The sequence below is a fragment of the Podarcis filfolensis genome (assembly GCF_964270895.1).
Source record: "Podarcis filfolensis genome assembly, chromosome: 3".
Classification (NCBI taxonomy): Eukaryota; Metazoa; Chordata; class Lepidosauria; order Squamata; family Lacertidae; genus Podarcis; species Podarcis filfolensis.
The window spans coordinates 104,215,160-104,237,649 of NC_139606.1; the positions used below are offsets into that span (position 1 = coordinate 104,215,160).

At 45.1% G+C, this 22,490-nt stretch overlaps 2 protein-coding genes across 11 annotated transcripts in view; both read right to left on the reverse strand.

The window, feature by feature from the left end:
- The window catches only part of LOC310758542 (neuronal PAS domain-containing protein 4-like), a 34,235-nt gene extending 30,955 nt beyond the window's left edge, over positions 1-3,280 (reverse strand). The window contains exon 1 of one of the 2 annotated variants that reach the window (XM_083605137.1): positions 3,194-3,280. In XM_083605137.1, coding sequence (XP_083461263.1) covers positions 3,194-3,237 — 44 coding nt within the window. In that variant the 5' untranslated portion in view covers positions 3,238-3,280. Of the gene's footprint in view, positions 1-672; positions 690-3,193 lie in introns of those variants that run through there. The other variant, XM_083605138.1, reaches the window with a different exon arrangement.
- Positions 3,281-15,332: 12,052 nt separating this feature from the next.
- Positions 15,333-22,490, reverse strand: part of KLHDC3 (kelch domain containing 3) — a gene marked incomplete at its 3' end in the record, with an annotated part of 42,355 nt that continues 35,197 nt past the window's right edge. For 8 of the 9 annotated variants that reach the window (XM_083605442.1, XM_083605440.1, XM_083605438.1 and 5 more), the window contains 3 exons: positions 17,497-17,570; positions 17,178-17,256; positions 15,333-16,316 (listed from right to left, as the gene is read on the reverse strand). In XM_083605442.1, the coding sequence (XP_083461568.1) occupies positions 16,250-16,316; positions 17,178-17,256; positions 17,497-17,570 (220 nt within the window). Of the gene's footprint in view, positions 16,317-17,173; positions 17,257-17,496; positions 17,571-22,490 lie in introns of those variants that run through there. The other variant, XM_083605446.1, reaches the window with a different exon arrangement.

The following is a 22,490-nucleotide window of genomic DNA, read 5'->3' on the forward strand; positions in this document are numbered from 1 at the left end:
AGGATTATCACTAGTGCAGTACTTTCACCTGGCCACAGCCCAGTCCCAGACTGGTCACATCCTAGCTCCTTTTTTTTTTTTTTAGTGGGAAGTGCAATACAGTGGTACCTTGGGTTAAGTACTTAATTCGTTCCGGAGGTCTGTTCTTAACCTGAAACTGTTCTTAACCTGAAGCACCACTTTAGCTAATGGGGCCTCCTGCTGCCGCCGTGCCGCCAGAGGACAATTTCTGTTCTCATCCTGAAGCAAAGTTCTTAACCTGAAGCACTATTTCTGGGTTAGCGGAGTCTGTAACCTGAAGCGTATGTAACCTGAAGCATATGTAACCCGAGGTACCACTGTAATAGGGTTCTCGTATAACATCTAGTTTGGTGCTGAGCTCATGTGAACACTAAAACAAAACTGACTACTATGGATATTGTTAGATTTTGATATTGGTAAAGCCTGTGTAAACAAAAGTGAAGCTTTCGTTATGCCATTGAGAATTGTCATTGGGGGCTGTGAAGGGGAGGAAAGCATTGAGCTACGTGCAGTAGCCCTGATAAAAATCCACCGCTGTTTTGGTAATAACAACAACCTGATCAATGCCAGAGCATCAAATGGTTTACAAAATATTTAAAAACCAGTTTAAAATATGCAATAAAACAACCCCATCAAAATATATGGACATACAGATAGCAAATTTAAATGGGTGTCCGTAAAAGCGCAGACTCCTTCTGAAGATCGTTCCTCATGTTGCCTAAAGGGCGCTGTTTGGGCACAAGAGAGAAAGGTTTCAAGGCTTTGCAGAAGTACAAAGAGAACCTTAAAGGGAGGGGAAAGACTTTTAAGCAAACAGCAGGAGGCAGAGAACCTCCAACAGCCCAATGAGGACTGAGCATGCTTAGTCTGTTTGTTGCGGGACAGGAATGGAAAATTGTGGCGGGAGGAGTAATGGAGTATCCTGGGAAAGGGCATGGCTGACTGGCTGGAGCCCAGGACAGTTCACACTGCAAAGTTTGGCACCAGGCCAAGTTTATTTTTTTATTTTTTGAATTTATATACTGCCCTATACCTGGAGGTCTCAGGGCAGTTCACAGAAAAGACCAACATAAAAACCACAATATATATATACTAAAAATAAAAACAGCAATCCAATAACACACAGCCCTCAAAAAAGAGCCACATTTTAAAAAGGGCATAGGATGTCAATCAGATCAACCAAAGGCCTGGTTAAAAAGGAACTATTTGTTTTATTTATTGGATTTATATATGTTGCTAACTATAAAAAGCAAAACACAAACCAGAGATGTATCTTCAGATGATGTGTTTAGCATTGTGTTCTACTTTGGCTCTTAGTTATTTATTATATTGGGATTTAATATATTTACCATTAATATGTTATGAGAACAATGGCTTACTAAGACTACATCTGTACATTGCTTAATTCTTCCATGACGACTCAGCAGTGACTTTGGTCACATCCACACAAATCATTTAAATTACACTTAAAGCACATGGCTTTCCCCAAAGAATTCTGGGAACAGAAGTTTACCCTTAAGGGATACAGTTCCCAGCACTCCTAATAAACTACAGTTCCCAGAATCCTTGGAGGGAAGCCATGTTCTTTAAATGTATGCTGTGGTTTTTCTGCCTCTTTTATGAATTGGAAACAAACTTTCTACCCTGACCTCTATCTGTGTTGGAGCATGACACCAGCATTAAATTTTCACTACCCAGCATCAAATTTTCAGTAGCCAGCATCAATCTTTTAGAGGCCGGCACTGTATAGGGATGGGAATAGGACTGCCAAAACTCTATAGGAACCAGCTTCAAAAGTTTTTGATGCATATAATTTTCCCACCCCGATCATGCTTGCTGCCCAAAGTCTTGCATCAGGAGAAAAACTGCCCTACTTCAAAGACAAAGGGACACTTTGGAGACTGAAACAATGGAAGTTGAGCAGTACATTCAGGAGGTCGGGGGAAGAGGGTTCTTTAAAATGAGGAATACATCCGGAAATCTATTCCTAGAACGCTCCGACACATCCAAGAAGCTAATTTGTAAAAAGGGCTCCGCTGCAGAATTCAGTGCCAGAGGTCAACATGTAAACAGAATATAAAGAGACCCTTGAGCATGCACCGAGTGCCTTTCCTACGCTGCCGAACAACCACAGCCAGCCCTTAAGTATCTGGGATTAGAGGCAAGGGCTTCTGAGGGCAAAGAGATTAACATGCAGACAGACTTCAGTCTCTGCATCTTTGAATTAAAAAATGAAGGCTGTGTACACACCATGCATTTAAAGCATATAGCTCCTCCAAGCCCCAGGAACTATAGTTGACCCACCACAGACCTATGATTACAAGCACCCTTAACAAACTACAGATCGCAGAATTATTTTTTATTGGGGGGGGTCATGTGCTTTAAATGTACAGCACATACGCAGCCTGGGGCTGTGTACTATAACTTTGAAGCACATTTGAATTCCTGTTTCCCCCTCAGATGATTCTGGACACTTGTTTAGACCTCACAACTCCCCACAACCCTTAACAAATGACAGCTTGCAGAGTACCTTGGAGGGGCAGGTGGGAACGCGCTTCAAATGTGAGCAAATCACATGTGAGCAAATCGCAAGGATGAGGAACCAGAGGCCTTCTAGATGTTGTGGGCGGACTACAACTCCCATCAGCTCCAGCCAGCATTGGCCCCGATGGTCATGCCTGATGGGAGTTGGAGTCCAACAACATCTGTTGTTGTTATTATTATCATTATCTGGAGAGCCAAAACTGATCCTGCAATGGTCCCAGCCTCTTTCCTGGTGCAGATGGGAAAAAACTAAGCCAGCGCAACCTGACCCTTCCATGCATCTGGATCACAAGAGCCAGGGGGCAACTGGATCCGAAGTTAGCTGCATCAATGCGCCCTGTGCTTCAATGTCTCTGCTGTCCACTGGGTGGTACTGCGGGTAATGAATTGACAGAGAGCTGTTCAGGGGCACAAGCCAGGCTTATTGCTTGGCAGTGATTGGGCTAAAATTAGGGCGACTCAGCTGAATCCAAGTGCTAAGCGCCAGGCGGCTGCAAGACAGTTGGATTCACCACCTCCTTAGGGTAGCAAACCAATAATAATAATAATAATAATAATAATAATAATAATAATGACATACAAGATCTGGTCAGATCTGGCCCAACCATCCCCTAAAAGGACTTCTTACCTCTTTCCTCTCTCTGTCTGGGTCTGAACTTGCTGACCCCTCATTCTCAAGAACTCCTTCCTTTTGTAGTCACCCCCTCCTGGGGAGGTGGGGGGGGGAGAGGGGCCGTCAGGCCAAACGGGGATAAAATTACCTCTTGTGACGCAATTCTAAACATCTCTGCGCTATTTTTAGAAAGCAGGCTTCTAAAAATAGCCTGACCACCACCCCACAGCCTGCTTGTTGTAATCTGATAGGGGAAGCAATAAAGGGAGGCTCTGGCTCTTTAAAGCCGGCTTGTCATCTCAGCAGGGAATTGGGGTTACGGGTGGGGGTGGGGGTGGGGGGGTTCACTCCTAGTGGAGGAGGATTATCCTCACTTTGAGTCACAGTGATGTCGCTGATGAAGGAGATGCGGTGATGCCCTTAAGTGCTGCTAGCTATATGGGATTCTCCAAGCAGAAAACTAAAGGATTAAGGAGCAAGCGCAATAACAAAGCTTAGCAATTGCAGCATGTTAGAAAAAGCGTTTCACGTATGTTATCTCTGTCCTCCTTGCAAGCAGTCCTGCAAGGTAGGCGAATATTACTGTCCTCGTAGATTGCAGGGAACTGAAGCTGAGCACATATAAGCGAATGTACTGTGATGGACCCATGGCTTCGCCTAGCTAGACTACCAGTCTCAGAAAATCCTGCTAGTGGCCCTGAGGGCGAGAGAGATCAATGAGTTGCCCAAGGCCTCTGAGTGAGTTTGTGGCAGAGGCAAGATCTCCATCCGAAGATCACAGCGAAATGCTGTGACTTCCACGGTCAGCTAGTGGTGCAGGTTTGTTAAATCCAAAGGCGAATTTATTTGTTGAAATTGCACTTAAGCTGCACTTAAGTTGCACTTAAGTGTCGAAGTGCAACTTACTTTTTAGGGTGCGACCCCTCTGCATCATCAGCTGAATCCTGAATTAAACAAATGCTCTGCTGACTACAACGGAGCATATTGTCTCCTCTCCAAAGACTTGATTTGATCATCTGACCGTCTAGACAAGTGCCCTCATATTAATTGGGATGCAAAGGAGTTGGTGTTTAGGTCTGGGATAGCTTAGTTGGTAGAGCATGAGACTCTTAATCTCAGGGTTATGGCCACCTTGAGCAAGAGATTCCTGCATTGCAGGGGGTTGGAATAGATGACCCCGTGTGGTCCCTTCCAGCTCTACAATTCTATGATTCTATGTTTCACAAAGATATGGGGTGGTGGGCGGATGGGCCTTGGGTCCAATCCAACAGAGCTCATGTTCTTCATTACTGTTTGGATGACACTTAAGCAAGCACTTGAGGGACAGTCCATGCTTTTCAGGACTCATAGCAAAAAAATATACACGGAAAGCCAGAGCATTTTCCCAAAACTATGGAGTCAGCTATACAGCTGCAAATAGAACGTTTTAAATGTGTTTTAAGTGCCTTTTACAAATGTGACACTAGATGGTGATGGTGAGCTAATGGGAAATTCAATATATATTTTAAAACGGTTTTTAAAACAGCATTTTCACAGCGGTTTTTTTATATGTCTAGATTCAGTCCATTTTATGCACAAAACAGAACATCCCAATAGAACCGCCCACGGCAGGTACAAATTAAGAATAACCATGTAGTTAAAAAAGTAAAGGGACCCCTAACCATAAGGTCCAGTCGTGGCCGACTCTGGGGTTGCGGCGCTCATCTCGCTTTACTGGCCGAGGGAGCAGGCGTACAGCTTCCAGGTCATGTGGCTAGCATGATTAAGCCGCTTCTGGCGAACTAGAGCAGCGCATGGAAACGCCGTTTACCTTCCCGCCAGAGCGGTACCTATTTATCTACTTGCACTTTGACGTGCTTTCGAACTGCTATGTTGGCAGGAGCAGCGACCGAGCAACGGGAGCTCACCCTATTGCGGGGATTCGAACCGCCGACCTTCTGATCGGCAAGTCCTAGGCTCTATGGTTTAACCCACAGCACCACCATAGGGTCTCAAGACTGGCCATCTGAGGGAGGCTGCCTCACCTTACCTAATGTTAAGGCTGGCCCTGCAACGTCCCTGGCAATTGTGAATGATGTGCGTATACTTAACTGGCTGGGTTTCCCTGAATCACACAGGAAGGAGTAATAAAGAGCCGTTTCTGTTGGCATGATTATTTTGAGGAAGCCTTTCCCTACCTAGTGCTTTCTAGATATTTTGCACTCCAGTCCCCATCGTTCCTGACCATTGGCCATGCTGGCTGTGGCCAATGAACATCAGTTTGGGAAAGTCTGTTGTGGGGGAACTGTATCTTACACAATTCAGAGCACAGATTACATTCCCCCCCCCCCTTTGTTTCCCTTTGCTTTTTAGCCTAAGGTTGAGATTTCGTTTGCCATGCCTTTCATCAGGGATGTTGCTGGTTTTCCGTCTCAAAGAGATGTTCACAACTGGCTCAGGTCCAGCTTGTTGTGTTTAGAGTAGAAATCAGCGGGGGGAAATCCCTGTCTCTTTCGATAAAAACAAAAAACTTGGAGCAAGTGTGTGCGCACTTCATCCCTTTATTCCAAATGTTCCTATTGGGATTTGCAGTCTGGCATGGTTTATTTAAGAGTGATCAGCAATACTGACTGTAGCATTCTGTGCTGAAATTGTAAGTTCTGCAGGAAACCTTGCTGAAGCCTATGATTACAAGACCCTGGAACAAAGCCTGAGTAACAGCATGTTCTGCAGACTGAGAAAGATCTCACTTTGCTTCTGGCATCACACAGGGCCGTGATGATCTGTAGCGCAGCAACATCCACCCACTAGTTATGCTTGGGGCTGCACTTAACAAAACATCTGGGCAAAGAGAACCCCAATTTCTACAACCAAGAAACAAAGCTATGCAAATTATGCAAAGAAGCTTGTGCATGTTGCATGCGCCACGCCGGTTCTATCAATGGTGTAGAGGTTAGAGCAGAGGTCGGCAAGGTTTACCTCGCCTGGGCCGGTTCACTCCAATGGAGAGTCCTCTGTGGGCCGGATTGCTAATGTGCATGCGCGCCCGCGACTTCCGGTGTCGGTGTCTGCGTCTGCACAGACGCGATTTCCGGTGTCTGCGTAGACACAATTTCCGGCGCCGCGGAAGCGAGTCCTCACGTTGTGCTGCGCCAGTTTAGCGCAGCACGCGGGGACTCGCCGAGCGGGCGGCTCAGTTCAGGGGTGTCTCGTGGGCCGGTTAAACGACCCCTGTGGGCAGGCCCAGACAGAGGGGGCGCCATATGGGCCACTTGGCCTGGGCCTCCGATTCCAAAGGTGGCCTCAGTCAGCATTATTTATATACTTATTTATAAGACTTCAGTTATCCCCAGGGTAAAAAAAGGGGGGCACATTATCTACCTGGCCCAGGCCTCTGCCTGGTTCTGCAAGGCCCTGCCTGTGGGCGACTTCTGGCCCATGGGCCTTAGGTTGCCTACCCCTGGGTTAGAGTGTCGGACTAGGGCTTGGGAGACCAGGATTCGAATCCCCACTCAACCCTGAAACTCACTGGATGATCTTGGGCCAGTCAGTGTCTCTCAGCCTAACCTACCTCATAGGCTTGTTGTGAGAAACAAGGAGGTGAAGAACCATGTGGGCTATAAAAAGCGGGATATAAATGCAATAAATAAATTTCAGATATCTATGAACCTTTTGGCAGGTGAATTCAGGCTTCATATAGGTGTTGGTGACAGACATTTATTTATTTTGCAAGGTTTTCTGTTATTTCTCCTTGACAAGGCTCCTAACTCAGGGCCGCAGCAGGGTTTCTTTTATTCTAAGGGAAGAGAAAGAGATGTAACACCTGGGTTGTCCTGAAGGAGACTGTGCATAGTTAGAAGTGTAAGTTAATTCCCCGATTCCATATTCGATTCCCTGGGTTCCAATATGCGTCTGCATCATTGAGACCGTGAAGATTTAGATCCCTTTTCTGCCAGAACATTAAAAAAAAGAAAAAAGCAGGCAGTGTATTCAGCCATTAGATTCCATAAGGCAAGAAGCAGCGACGGGAGTCTCTTTAATACAAAAATTAGGGTTACAAACAGAAGGTGCTTGAAATGTTGCTTGTGCAGGCTGTCTGCTGTAACAAAAATGACCTCGTCTCCTCCATCGTGATCCATCTCATGGGTGTGCTCCAGAGAGAGCTTAAAGGATTTTGTATGCTTCCCTTCCCATTATTGCCATTACTGACATGAAGCTGCAGGGGGACTGCACGGGGCATTTAATCAAACCCCTGCCCAGAGTCCCACAAATTTAAATTGGAGATCAGCAACTAGGAATCCCCGAGCCAAATCTGTCTGTCTCCAATTCTACAGTTGTAGAGCTAGAAAAAGGTCAGAAGAGGGCTGCCCAAAGGATGAAGGGGATGGAGAGGCTCCCCTTTGAAGGAACGTTGCAGTTTGGGACTTAATGGTTCAAGGGGGAAAGGCACGTAAGAGGTACCATGCCAGAGGTTTATAAAAATTATGCCTTGCAGGAAGGAAGTGAATAAACACAAGTTTTACTTCTTTTGTTAAAGCAGAAGTCGTGGACATCCAATGGATGTTGGGAGAGCCAGGGCAGACAAAATACTTCTTCATGCAGGACAGAGTTAAACTATGGAACTCACCTACACAGGAGGCAGTGTGGCCACCTGCTTGGATGGTTTTAAAAGAGGATTAGACAAATTGGTGGCGGAGAAGACTATCCATGGCCACTAGGCACAATGGCTCTGCTCTGCCTCAATGGCGAGAGATGATAACACCAGTCCCTCCAATAGGAATGTCCTTTTCCATAATAATATTAAGAAGAATTTTATTATTTATACCCCACCCATTTGACTGGGTTGCCACTCTAGGTGACTTCCAAGACATATAAAAAGGTAACAAAACTCCATACCCTCCAACATTTCTCCAATGAAAATAGGGACGTCCTAAGGGAAAGCAGGACATTCTGGGATCAAATCAGAAACTGGGACAGCTTCTCTAAATCAGAGACGTCCCTGGAAAAAAGGGACACTTGGAGGATCTGAAAGTTGTGTTGGGCTGCTCAGTGTTGGGAGATGGGTGTGATGGTACATGTAGTCTTCTTCAACCTTGGGGGCACCCTGCCTGGCAGTAAAGATTGAGGAAAAGGAGCAGCAACAGCAGTTGGCAACAATGGCAGGGAGGGGACACCAGGGACAGTGTCTTCGGACACCTGGAGCCAACTCTGCACTTGGACATTATGGAGTGTATATGGATCTCTCCCGCTTTTGCACTGGACTGGGGAGCAGGGGTGTTTGTGTATTGGATGCTGCTGATTGCTTCTCAGTACAAACTCTCGTTTCCCCCTCTAAGCAAACTCGGCAGAAGACTAGGAAAATGAGGAGACTGGAGAGAAATGAATCAAGAAGATTGTAAGAGGTTAATTTGCAGGGAAATGAAGGTTAATGCTTCTGGAAGGTGAGAGAGAAAATATCTGACAAATGGGCTGCATCCCTTTGGCGTAGCGGGTTGGAAAAGGCTGGAACGGCGTTGAAATAGCATAACTAACAGCATAGCAGCCAAGGCAGAAGCAAAAAAGGAAAAGGAAAAAAAAGCAATTGCCAGACATATAATAGGGGTTACCTTGAACCTGCGTGGTAGTCTAGCAGCTCTCATTAAAACAGAAGGCAAAACATTTACCAAGGCACATCGTCACATTTCTCCTGCAGTCCCTGATCAACAGAAAGATCCACTTCTACAAATAGCATCACATAAACAGCTTTCTTATTACATGAGCAAAGAAAATGAATTGCTGTCACACTCATTTGAAGATAGTTTAGCACACATCTTTAAGAGATGTTCAGTACAGGGCTGAGGTTGGGGTGGGGAGCTTGCATACCTGCCTACCCCCCAACAGCACATAGCCCAAAATGCTTGTAACACCCATATTTTCATAACTAGGGAAATTGCCTAAGTTTCCCCATTTTGACACACTGCTTGGCCTCTATAGCATCTTCCCCAGCAGAAAAATTATAGTGTAGAGAGAGGGGGGAGAGAGACTGGTCTCTTTTTTTCACTGTAGCTGGAAAACTAGTGGCCAGTGAAATTTAGTTGGTACTGCCGTAGGTTCAGAACAAAGCACCTCTACACCAATTGCAGAATTAAGGACAGCCTCTTGTGCACTTAGGTGAAGGTAAAGGGCCCCCTGACCGTTAGGTCCAGTTGTGGCCGACTCTGGGGTTGCGGCGCTCATCTCGCTTTACTGGCCGAGGGAGCTGGCGTACAGCTTCCGGGTCATGTGGCCAGCATGACTAAGCCGCTTCTGGCGAACCAGAGCAGCGCACGGAAACACCATTTACCTTCCCGCCGGAGTGGTACCTATTTATCTACTTGCACTTTGATGTGCTATCAAACTGCTAGGTTGGCAGGAGCAGGGACCGAGCAGCGGGAGCTCACCCCGTCGCGGGGATTCGAGCCACCGACCTACTCATCGGCAAGTCCTAGGATCTGTGGTTTAACCCACAGCGCCACCCGTGTCCCTTCTTGTGCACTTAGGTGGCTGTTTAAAAGAGGGTTAGACAAATTTGTGGAAACTGGCAATCAGACATTCATGTCTAAGAATGAAATCTCTGTGTTCAGAAAGCATCTCTTTCCAACAAAGATGCTGGAGGGAAAACAATGGGATGGCTAATGCTCGTGTTCGGCATGTAAGCTTCCTAGAGGCATCTATCTGCCTGTGCATTGTTAGAAATGGAACAAATGAGACTTGGAACTATTTCTTGCAAGTGGGTGGAGTGCTCCTGATCAAAGTTATAGCCAGCCATGTCCTCTTCTGGGAAAATCCATTCCAGCCAATTCCCTTCTCCCATTCATTAGTATTAAGTGTTCTGTGGCAACTGTACACATTCATTTCTCATTGGGCTGTTTGTACAGAAACAGAAAACAAAAACTCAACCTCATGATTTACACAAGAATCTACACCTGGAGAAAGAACGAGTTCACTATTAGTATATCAGAAGCTGGTGGCCTTATCAAGCAAAGTACAGTGGTACCTCGGGTTAAGTACTTAATTCGTTCCGGAGGTCCGTATTTAACCTGAAACTGTTCTTAACCTGAAGCACCACTTTAGCTAATGGGGCGTTCTGCTGCCGCCGCGCCGCCGGAGCACGATTTCTGTTCTCATCCTGAAGCAAAGTTCTTAACCTGAGGTACTATTTCTGGGTTAGTGGAGTCTGTAACCTGAAGCGCATGTAACCTGAAGCGTATGTAACCCGAGGTACCACTGTATGTCTTCTGCTATGGATGGCGACTGGCTGTGGTTGCACACCAAAAAGGGAAATGTAATTGGATGTATTCTCTTTTTTATAATTAATACACACAAACATGGATACCCTGCGGCTAGACCCTGACATTTCAACCTGGGCTGAGTGTTGCACCAGATTGCACCAGCAAAGCTCTCCTCCTTTCCCTTTTTAAAAATGCAATTTCTTTCTGTCCCACTCAGTCTGGAGCCGGGCCCAGAGTACTGTGGTTTTGCATCTTAATAGAACAATACTTCTTGTCGAACTCTCAGTCCTGAATCAATTATCCACCTAGGAGAGATGTGAGACTCTGTGCAGGTTGGGGAAATGTAATGACAAGGCTCAGATGCACACAGGAGAGCTGTGAAGAACACGTGTTGAGAACCTAATTAATTTTCAGCAAAGAGATTTTTAAATCGCACAGGCTGGCGGGGGGGGTGGGGGGGGGGAGGCTGCTAAGGATAATCCAATAAAAATGGGCACAAAGTTCCCTGCTTGTTAGGAGCCGGTAGGGAGGTGTAGCTCTGCAGCACATCTGTCAATCAGGTCCGGCTGAAAAGGATACAGGTTGAAGCTATCCCCGTTGTAGTGCCAAATCCCAAGAACGCTCGCATCCTGACTGAACAGGACCTACGCCAGCAGTCAGCCAGCAGGATTTAAACTGGTAGAACTTAGCCTGGTGTAAAAAAAAAGGGTTAGGGATGGGGCAAAGAAAGACATCCGTTACAAACCATTTGGCTCAGCCACATGACCTGGCAAAAGTTACACCAGGGTTTGGATTTGATATCCCGCTTTATCACTACCTAAAGGAGTCTCAAAGCGGCTAACAATCTCCTTTCCCTTCCTCCCCCACAACAAACACTCTGTGAGGTGAGTGGGGTTGAGAGACTTCAGAGAAGTGTGACTGGCCCAAGGTCACCCAGCAGCTGCATGTGGAGGAGCGGAGATGCGAACCCGGTTCACCAGATTACAAGTCCACTGCTCTTAACCACTACACCACACTGGTTGCTGCTGCTAAGTCAAAGTCTACTTTGATGGCTTGTTTTCTCTTTGCCAGGCTCAGTCTGGCTCCTGAATGGAGTATGGAACAGGAGGAATTTACACCAACTTAACTTAAACTGGTTTTCCTCAGGATTGTTCTGTAAGTCTCTGCCTACCTCTGAGGCTGGAGACAGGAGGGTGGTGGATTTGAGAAGATGAAAGGATGCTAATGGTATGTATGCCCATCCCATTTTTGCTTCTGGTAAGTGGATTTTGCTGGGGTTTTTTGTATTCTTTCAAAAATATGCAAAACCATAAATAGCACACAAAATGTGTCTAAACACTATAGGAAGGAGTGGCCACCTCATACCTCACTGAGGTTAAAATGGCTACTAGCCATGATGGCAATATAGCGCTTCCAGGCTTGCTTGGGAAACAAGCAAGAGCGCACTGTTGCAGTCAGGTCTTGCTTGGGGGATTTGCAGAAGTACCTGGTTGGCTATTGCGGGAGCAGAGCAGAGTATCAAAGAGGCCTTTGACCTGTTTCAGTAGGGCTCTTTCCATGTGCCTCCAAAACTGCTGCTTTTCCAGCCTAGAAGACATTTAAAAGTTTTGTAGCAGATTCTTGGCTGTGAGCTGGTATGCTACATTTAAAACTCTGACACTAACCATGAAGATGTGTTTTGAGGCATTGGATTGTGCATTGGTCGCATTTGCTTTTATGTTGTCATGGATGATGTTTGGTTTGTTTTGGGGGGGGCAGGGGGAAGGTAGCTGATCTCTGTAAAAAAAAACACACCACAGATTGCAAAAGGCAAGAGGTAGATTCTGCAGCAGAAATAATTCCTGTAACAGAGGGACACGCCCCCCAGATGACTCAAGTCATCTAACTTCAGAAAGCTAAAGCCTGATTCATATTGTTCCCCTAATGAAGGACTAGGTGCAACCAGTCCAGCTGCCACTGCTTGCACTGACCACTGAAAAAGGCATCAATAGCCAAGACAGGTAAGAGAGTCTGGGGCCAATATGAACTCTGGTCGCCTCTTCTTGGGAGTATCCAAGTGTTGCTGCCAACACCCCTTCCCTTGTACAGTGGAAGAAACCATGTGCCTTTGCCAGCAATCAAGATATGCAACAGAGAAGAACAGATTAGGAACAGAAGAACAGCCCTGCAGGATCAGGCCCAAGGCCTATTTAGCTCAGTATCGCGTTTCCCAAAGCATAAATCTATCAGCCCTTTCCTGCTCTTGCTTCCCAGTGACTGGAATCCAGAGCCATGCTGCCTCTGATGCTGGAGGTTGTATGCAGCTATTCTGATAGTCTTATATCCTTCATAAATTTGTCTAAGGGCTTTTCTACGCTGCTGGCCATCACCAGAGTTTGTGACAGCAAATTCTCTGAGCAATGTGAAGTATTTCCTTTTGTTCACCCAGAATCTCCCACCATTCAGAGCTTTCTCGGATGGCCCAGCATTCCTAGTATTACGAGAAGATTAAAAACCTCTCCATATCCATGTTTTTGATTCTGAGCATGATTTTAAACAGCTCTATGACATCCCTCCTTACATGCCTTGATCACCCAAATGAAAAAGTGTGAAATTTCTGGCACTTGTGCCTTCCTCCTGAGGAGAAATCAAGAGAGCCTTGTCACAGATTTGGTCTATGTACCTACAGCACAAATGTTTGCTTTATACTAGATTACTTGCCATGGCTTTCCCCGAAGAATTCTCAGAAGTGTAGTTTGAGGAGGCTACTTAGAATTCTGTTATATCTCTGTTCATCCCTCCCCAAACTAGAGTTGCCAGTGGTCTTTGCAGAGAGGGAATGACCACAAACAATTGAAACATAAAGTATAGATACAGCTGTAACAACAGACCATGAGATTAAAAGCCACAAATCAGAAAATAAGACTCAGGGTCATGCTATCAAAACCTTTAGGGAAATTCAACTACCATATATAAAGCCTTTCTTGTCTTGGAGAAACAGGCTGTTCACAAGCACCACCTTCATTACCAAGTAGCATAAATTTCTCACACAACTGGGAATCACGGTGGAAGTCCGATTTTCTCAGTTTAAGAATTATTTAAATCATAATTGACACAGAGAAGTACGAAATTAATCAAATTGTAAAAAGGTAGCCAGTGTTTAAACACTAGCTTCCATTTTTAACCCAAATAAGTAACTGAAGTTTTGAGACTAGGATGAAGCCTGACCATTTTTTGGCAACTGCATTTAGAAGCAGGGTATATATCACAACCACAGACAGTTCATCACAGTTACTAGGGAGGAAATCACAGATAAGGGTTCTGTGGTGCTGTAATTGAACTAGAGACATTCTGTTTGTTCTCTATAAAACTATTTGCCAGTGACTAATTTGTGCTATTTTAAGTCAAGGCTATGATTTTGGGATTTGTAGATGAGTTTGCCACAGGAGTAGCAAGGTCTGATCTATCATCTCAGAAGGAATATCTCAGAACAGATAGTTAAACGTGTAAGTGTGCCTAGTAAGCCAATACAATTAACTGCAAACTGTAGATCACTCTTCCTCCTAGGAAGGACTGCAAACGCTCTTCACAATTTGGGTGAGGTAGACAAGGACTGATTCAGAAAACAATTACAAATAAGTAAATGTTGGGCGGCAAGCATTCTGCAGTTATTTGATCAAACTCCGTCAAAGAATAAAATCCATGTGGCAGAGAAAACAAGAGAAGGCAAGCAAAAAAGAGCAAGCTGGAACTTGGAAGGGTCCCGGTTTTTGTTATCTGGGGTGTGATAAACTGAAAATCCGACAAGCACTTTTCACACTTGGTCAGTGGCGGCTGAACAAAGGAACTGCATTATTTTTGAGCATGGGAAGGTGCTATAAGAGTGCTCTATAGAATGCCTGGTTCTGTGATGGCTTATTCACACATCAAGTGATGAACATACCTTATGTGAACCAGCCCTACATGTCATGATGAAAAACATGGAGGAACAAAGATATGTGTGCACCTGAACCCCTTGGCTACTGTTTTTGTTTTGGTCCCATTTGTTCCATCCAGTGTTCTTGCGATGTGGTTAATGTGCTCATCACACGTGTGTACACACACAAACACACACAATCTTCTCATCATAGTTGAGAATATCCATATACACCCACCTAACATTAAGGCATTGTCCATTACCCCAGGGTTTTCTAGAGGCACTGTGGGTTAAGAGGCCAGCTGCTGCCTTGCATCACAGATAAACCCACAGAGTACAATGCTTGGATGGGAATGCAATGCACAAATTAAGCAGGGTCAAAGCTACTGCATGTACCCTCTCTTCTTCCTTGCCCCCATGCTTTTTCCATTCCATGGCATCCTGCTAGCATTTTGGGATGTCAACCTCTTCACGGACGCAGAAGAAAACAAAGCAGGTCATATGTTTGGGTAATAAAAGTAATAAGAAAGCAAAAGGGATGAGCTTCTGATCTCCCCACCCAAAATTGTGTAATTTTGATACTGGGTTAAATAGGTCAATGGAACATTTGAGACAGGCAGCTTTGAGGCACCAGAATGGTCTTGGCTGGCTGAAAGCCTCGTTTAATAAGGGTGACGACGAAGCCCAATTTTATCTTAAATAATGTGGAGCATTTATATAGCACTTTAGAATATATGAAACACTTCACTTCTCCTTACGACATCTCCGTAAGGCAGGCAAGTAATACTCCTGAATTTCAGGTGGGGGCTGAAGCTGAGAAGTTTGCTTAAGGTCATCCAGCAAGTCCTGGTCAGAGGAAGATTTGAACAGACGGCTTCCCAGTGCATGCCATTAGCCACAAAGTGAGACCAGTTCTCTGATTTCAGGCTCAGTTTGCAATTTCCGGGCCCTGTACCCCCAAGCTCTTTGCATGGGTCCATCACTCACCCTCCAGCCATACAAAAAGCACTGACACACAAGGCTACCAAAGTTTAGCTTCCCCGCCCCCCGTATTTATAAATTCAGAGGTGCTGCTTGTACACATGAAACTGGGCAGCAGCGTTTCAGATCTTGCAGTGACCCCTCCTGCAACAGGCACAGAAAAGTCTCTGTTCTACTCAGTCCTATGAGATGTTGGATGGCCACTCCTTGCCTAGGCGGCCAGAGTTGTCATCATTTCCCCCTCCTCTTCCAAGCAAAGAGTCTGACCTCACAGAAGTCCACACTACTGTAAAGGCAGCGAGTGCTTGATTATCTCATATGTATATATATGGAGTTCCCCTGGATGCCCAATGGAGAAGGGCAAACCCAGTCAAATTTCAAAATATGTAAGACCAGGCATGCTTTTCTGAGCTCACAGCGGAGTGGAGAAAATGGCTTAAGACAGGGCACCTGGTTCAGCCCTTGGGTTAATGGTGAGGGCCAGGCACTCAAAATGGCTAGGGACGTAGAGAAGTTGGGTCTTGGTAAGTCCTTGCTTGGTTTGCCTTTGATCCTAGACTTATGCGAAGCACATGCTGGCCTTACACCAGTTAGTCCTGAGATTGAGTTTCTTTTGTTCCTATTATTCAAGTTGTACTACCGCCATAGAGAAATGTAAGCTGTAGTGTCCAGCAGCAGGAGCAGGAGTGCACCTGCACTGCTTCTCTGTAGAGCGCACTGTCCAATTCTGCATGCATGCTGCCTTTAAGGCGAGGTCTCGGCAAAGTTGCAGCTGGAGAGGTGTGGCAGCAGGATGGGCAAGTAGAGCCCTCCTAGCGCTGGGCTACAAAGAAATCTCTTATGTGGAGGTGAAGCAGTGTCCCTTTCCTGAATAGGCTAAACATTCATGCACAGTGAAGGAGACGGTAGATGATGTCTGCAAGGCAGGGGGCCGAGGGCAGCTAGGAGGGGGAGAAGGAGACTGGATTATCCATGAGAGGAGAAGATGGGTCGGCTGATGTTGCTGTTTGTCGTCATTGCTGCAAGCTCCCACCTGCAGAGACAATGGGCTAGAATTAAACACAGGTACAATTGAACACAGATCCTAAAGCTGAGGCTCCAGTACTTTGGCCACCTCATGAGAAGAGAAGACTCCCTGGAAAAGACCCTGATGCTGGGAAAGATTGAGGGCACAAGGAGAAGGGGACGACAGAGGACGAGATGGTTGGACAGTGTGCTCGAGGCTACCAGCATGAGTCTGACCAAACTGCGGGAGGCAGTGGAAGACAGGAGTGCCTGGCGTGCTCTGGTCCATGGGGTCACGAAGAGTCGGACACGACGAAATGACTAAACAACAACAACAAAACAATCAAGATGTTTCAGCTACTAAACTTGGTGATTGGATGGTGCCGTGTACGCCTCCTTCTGGCAACTCCTGCAGCCAAGCTGGTGCCAAATGTATTGCTCTGCTTTCCTTTGGACCACATCAGTGAGGCTGGGAGAGAGGGTCTTGTTGTCTGGGGAGCCCAGGACCTCCATACACACTGCCCAGGCTTGCGCCCCAGGGAGGTCACTTTGGTGCTGCTAATGCAGAGGTTTGACTTCACCACTCCATTGTCTTTCGAGACAGACAGATGCCATCAACAATGACAAACATGAAATGGGAAGACTGGGGGAAGAGAAATCAATGGCACAGTGTGTGCTTTATGTGCTGAAAGTCCTAGGTTTGAACCCTGCAATTAAAAAGATCAGGTAGCAGGTGATGGGAAATACTTCTAATGGAGACCTAGTACCAGTCAGAAAATATTGGGTAGAGGGGGAAATAGTCTGCCCTGGTAAAAGGCTTTGTCTTGTGTAGTATAGAACAAGTGGTTTAGATATATTGAACATCCCTGAATGGGGATAAGTAACTTACCTGATGTCATGAGGGAGACAGGACTGGTCGAGGTTATACTGTATCACTGCCAGTTTACAGAGTGTTTTTAAGCTGGGACCTGAAGAAAAAGAAGCATACAGTATGATGATAAAACTGCCCTTCTTGGAAGCAACCCATGAGAAGCATAAAAAGTAAGCCAAATTAACTGCACTAGGCAGCTCCCTCAATGGGACAAGGAGACAGTACAGCTATTACAGCTACTTTGACCAGGCTTTTTAATGTAAAGAAAACACACCAAGAGATTCAACCTAGGGGAAGCGGTTACTAAAGGCAACATAAGGAGGAAATGTTCACATACTGAAGTCTAAGATGTACAGGTCCGAGTGATCCATCAGGTCAAATTCATCTCCCATGCCTTCCTCTGGGGATGGGCTGTGGAAAACAAAGAGAACCCCATCAATCACTGCAATTCACTTCAAATTAAGGCTGTGTTTCGGATTCTTCCAGAGTTCTGAACTATTCCACAGGGCCTCCCTGACTTCAGTGTTACCTAACAAAGTGCAGCTGCTGATAGCAAAGGCTCTCTTTAATAACCTCTGTGTTTACTGCTGGCCAAGCCAACGTTGTTTGTTTTCAGTTCCTACTCCCTTTACTGCCTTATGTCTAATGCTGCCATCTATTCCTTTAACCTTCAAGATTATTTCCTTTACCTCTGCCCTATCCTCTGCAATTCAAAAGGATTTTATCGTAGATGTGTCAGGATGGAAATAGTCTCTTTGCAACGAAGTCTTCCCTTCCCCACTTTGCTATTCCTGCATTAGCAATGAGACTGTGATATGTATTTATTTCAGTCTATGAAATTTATTTGAAACACGTATACCTTGCACTTCTACGGACCCTGGCAGGTTACAAAAATGAAAAACAACACTGGATTCTATCCATACAACTTCCTTGCAGTAGTTTCCTCTCTCTCCCCCCCCACCCCGCACCTCTGCCCAATACATACAAACTCCCCACTCTGTGTTACACTGCATCAGTGGTTCCTTAAATGTCCCCTGCACAAATTGCTGAGAGTCCTGGAGGACCTCTTAATGACTTTTCTGCCTTTTGTAGCCATTGTAATGCACTGTACCAGATGCTGTATGATTTTTAATAGTATTTTTACAGACACATTGCAGACTACCCTAATGAAGCTCATGAACTGCTCATTGTCTGCAGACCATAGCTTGGGAATCCCAACTCTACATTAGCTTTGCAATTCCCTCCCATCTTATATGAACTCCATTCAAAGACACACTAGACTCCCTCGGTTCTCCTCTCAGCATTGCCGTTCCGAATCCCATCATCAAGGCAACAGGTTTGCCTTAATCACTTTGCTTAGTACCAGGAACAATTGTGGCAGCAAATCTCTGCATACTGCACGCTAAACCTCTATGTGGACACAAAGAAATACCCAAGATGAGCATGGAAACGTAGCAGATCTGTCAGCCGTGGTTTAAGAAAGGAGAAACCTGAGCATGTTAGAAAGGGGATACTTTGGGGCATGGGCTTGACCTGTTTGTACAAGCTTCTGCCTAGTTGCTTCATTTGCTCCAGCCTCTCTTCTTCCCTAGCAAACAAACAAGGCTCCTTGCTCTGCCCTCGCAGCAGCCAGGGCAGGATGTTCCTGCACCATCTGGAAATTTCATTATCGCAGAAGGTCACAGAGACCCCTAGCAGGCAGCCAACTTGGGAGCAGTGGGGGAGGAATCAGATTGAGGTTGTGTATTTGATCACTCCACAACACCAGTGACGTCTGAGTTCTTCTCTAAAGTTGAAAGGATTCTTTCTTGCTAGAGGTGTGGGTTTTTTAACCCACCAAATCAACTCGAATAACAGATACAGGGGTTGGCAGACTCTTAAACAGAATAATAGGCAGGCGACTGGGAGAGAAGCAGAATCCTTGCAAAAAATAAACAAACATAAGCCAGTCTCTCCCCTTGCTGCCATACACTAAGGGAGGCTCCAGACTGTCATTATTTTGTGGAAGGGATTCAAGTGCGTCCTTGGAAAGTTAGGTTTGGACAATTAAAGCAGATTAAAGCACTCTGCTGTCTTAGCACAGCAAATTCATTTTTAAATAGAAATAATTTCGACAGTGACAAGGAAGTGCATTGAAAAGTGTGGAAAGAATGAGTGATTAATGGGGAGATGGTACACACCCCACAAGCAATTCAGGATGAATGCTCACTGTTGTATATCCAACACGTAAACTAAATCTAAATTCTCAATGAAGACTGAACATAATCTAGTCTCCATGTAAACCTTATGCAAGGAAATCTTTTGTATACCACTTTGAGGTTGTTGTTGTTTTACAATCAAACAGTGTATAAATGTTATTGAATAAATAAATAAATAAATAAATAAATAAATAAATAAATAAGGAAGGAAGGAAGGAAGGAAGGAAGGAAGGAAGGAAGGAAGGAAGGTAGGTAGGTAAATTGGTGGAATAGAAGAGCCATAAAATCAGAGGATGGAAACAGTCAGAGTAGATTATAACTATGCTTCATCTGCCTATAGGTACATCATTGATATTACATAACTGTGTAAATGACTGCTTTGTGAAGACCTCACTCAAATCACCAATATTTGGAGATAAATTAGAGGTTTCATCTTTCTGCCTCATACAGCTACCATTTTATGCACTAATGGTTGACTCATTCTCCAAAAGCAAATTCTCATGTAGCTCATCTGGCACCATCCACAAACTAACGGGTGGTATCAGCAAGTGCAGGAATACCTAAATGTTGTTATTCCTGCGGAATGCCCTCCCATCAGATGTTAAGGAGATAAATAACTACAGTGGTACCTCGGGTTACAGACGCTTAACCCTAACCCAGAAATAGTACCTCAGGTTAAGAACTTTGCTTCAGGATGAGAGCAGAAATCATGCTCTGGCGGCACGGCAGCAGCGGGAGGCCCCATTAGCTAAAGTGGTGCTTCAGGTTAAGGACAGTTTCAGGTTAAGAACGGACCTCTGGAACGAATTAAGTTCTTAATCCGAGGTACACTGTATACAACTTTTAGAAGTCAGCCTTGTTTTAGGTGGTTTTTAATGTCTGGTGTTTTATTATGTTTTTGTGTGCATTGGAAGCCACCCAGGGTGGCTGGGGAAACCAAGCCAGATATGTGGGGTATAAATAATAACATTACTACTACTACATTTGAGGGAAAGAAAAACCTCTAAGCGGGAGCTCCTCCCCTGAATCAGCTAATAAGAACTGAGCATTTTCAGTGACTACAGAACACTGACTGTTGGGTGGGGAAAAATTATATATATTAAAAAATTTGGTGGTGGTGGTGGGAAATAGAATGGAATATCCTGTAAGCTGGCACAGCTGGCTAGAATCCTGCACAGAAGAATTACTCACGGCAACATTTTGTTGAAGGCCCCACTTGTAGCTCTGAGTGTTCCTGCCATCTATTCACAATCTTCTCTTGAATCTCTGCTTCCAATCTAACGGCCTGGCATTTATTGATTAAAATACTTTTTCTGCCTGGCCCCAGTGAAATAACACAAATCCCTATCTCTTTATAGAGTTTTCTACATGCTTAATCACTTGGCTTCTCTGCTTCCCCTCAGCCTGTCAACTAAACAAAAAAATCACTTTAGGTATGGAACCAAAATATGAAACCATTCTTAATCATCAGAATATCTGACCTTCTGCCATGGTTTTTCACACTTGGTCTTGAAAGGTTTGCTTTGGCAAAATGACAGCACACTGAGAACAGCGGCATAAACTCGGCTTTCCCCAGATACGTAACAGCCTTCTCAAGTAATTGCTAGATTAGAGTCCTGTAAAGGATATAATTCTAAAGTTTCTTGGTACTACATTTTACTGACTATGTAACTGTATTAAATTTCATCTACTCTTGAATTTTTCATTCATCATGTTAGTACCAATATTTCCTTTTAGTTATGGGTTGCAGGTGCCCCTTGTCTTAGTATCTACATCCAGGATGGCCAACTAGCAGCGATTGGTCTCCTGAAGCAATTTTATCAAATTCAAATCAAGTTGTGGTACAAAGAAGCAGCATTCTGCATTTTCATTCACAAAGAAAATAAATATTTTCAACTTGTGTATATGTGGGTGAGAGGGAGCAAGTGTCTTCACACTTCAGTGCCACATCTCTCTTTGGATTTTTAGAAATGGATATGCCCAAGCATGCATATGCCCCAACTCATAGAGCACTTACTTCCAATTCCTTTTTATTTTATATATTTAAAATCTTTTTAGCCTACATCTCCTTTGTGCTCAGAATGATTAAAAACAACATTAGTACAATCAATATTGTGCAGTAAAATATACTTCTAGCCTTTGTACCTCTATGTCTACTATATATTTTGGAAAGTGGTTCATCTGTCCGTCTGTTTTCTATGGATTTGGACACCTCTGAAGAGATCATTGCCAAACAGTTTCTAAGATGGAGGAACCAGTTTTTGTCTATATTTGGGTAGATACCATCAGACACCACTTTGAACCAAGATGGCGGACCAACCCATTCCAAACTGCACTGATTTGGACACTTCTGAAGATACTGTCACCCAATTTGGCATGAAAGTTTCCGAGACTGAGGAGCACGTTTTGGTCTATGTTTGGAAACTGTCAAATACCATTTTGAATTAAGATGCTGAATCAACCTGCTCCAAACTGCTCCAGGGGGACCTTTTGCCAGCATGCTACTCAAAGGGAACATGCTGAGGAAGCAAACATCAGGGGCAGTTGTGAGACTGCAGAGGTCCCAAGGACGGAAGAGGAGACCTAACCCCAGGACGAGTGGAGGGGGGGAGAGAAGAGGAGAGAAGAACCATCAACCAACAATGTGTTGGGCCAAGACCAGGGGTCAGTTGGTAGTTCACCACTGGTTATTGCACCCATGAAGATGGGAGTTGGTTGATGCAGGAATCAGTTTGTAGGGGGTGGCGGTGAGTGAGGTGGGTCCAGCTCAGACAACTGCTTCTCATAAAGCAGTGCTGGAGGAAGCAGCAGCGACGGCAGCTGGATAAGTGCCAGCCGTTGAGTGGTAGGAGGTGGCGTTGTTGTCAGTGGCAGGAAGAATGGCTAGGGCATGAACTACACTGAGGGGCAATGACACAGAGAAGTGGGCAAGCAGGCCTGGCATGGCAGCTGAGCATGTGCAGCAGCAGTGCAGGTGCGACCTTGTCAAGGGTGAAATCCTGTTGGCTGAAGGGGTCTGCTCCACCAACTTGTTCCCCATGAGGAACAGTACTCAACAGGACTGAACTGTACTCAACAGGACTGAACCCTCTGGCCAGTTTGGTTGGTATGGGGGAGGGGGCTGGAGATCAGG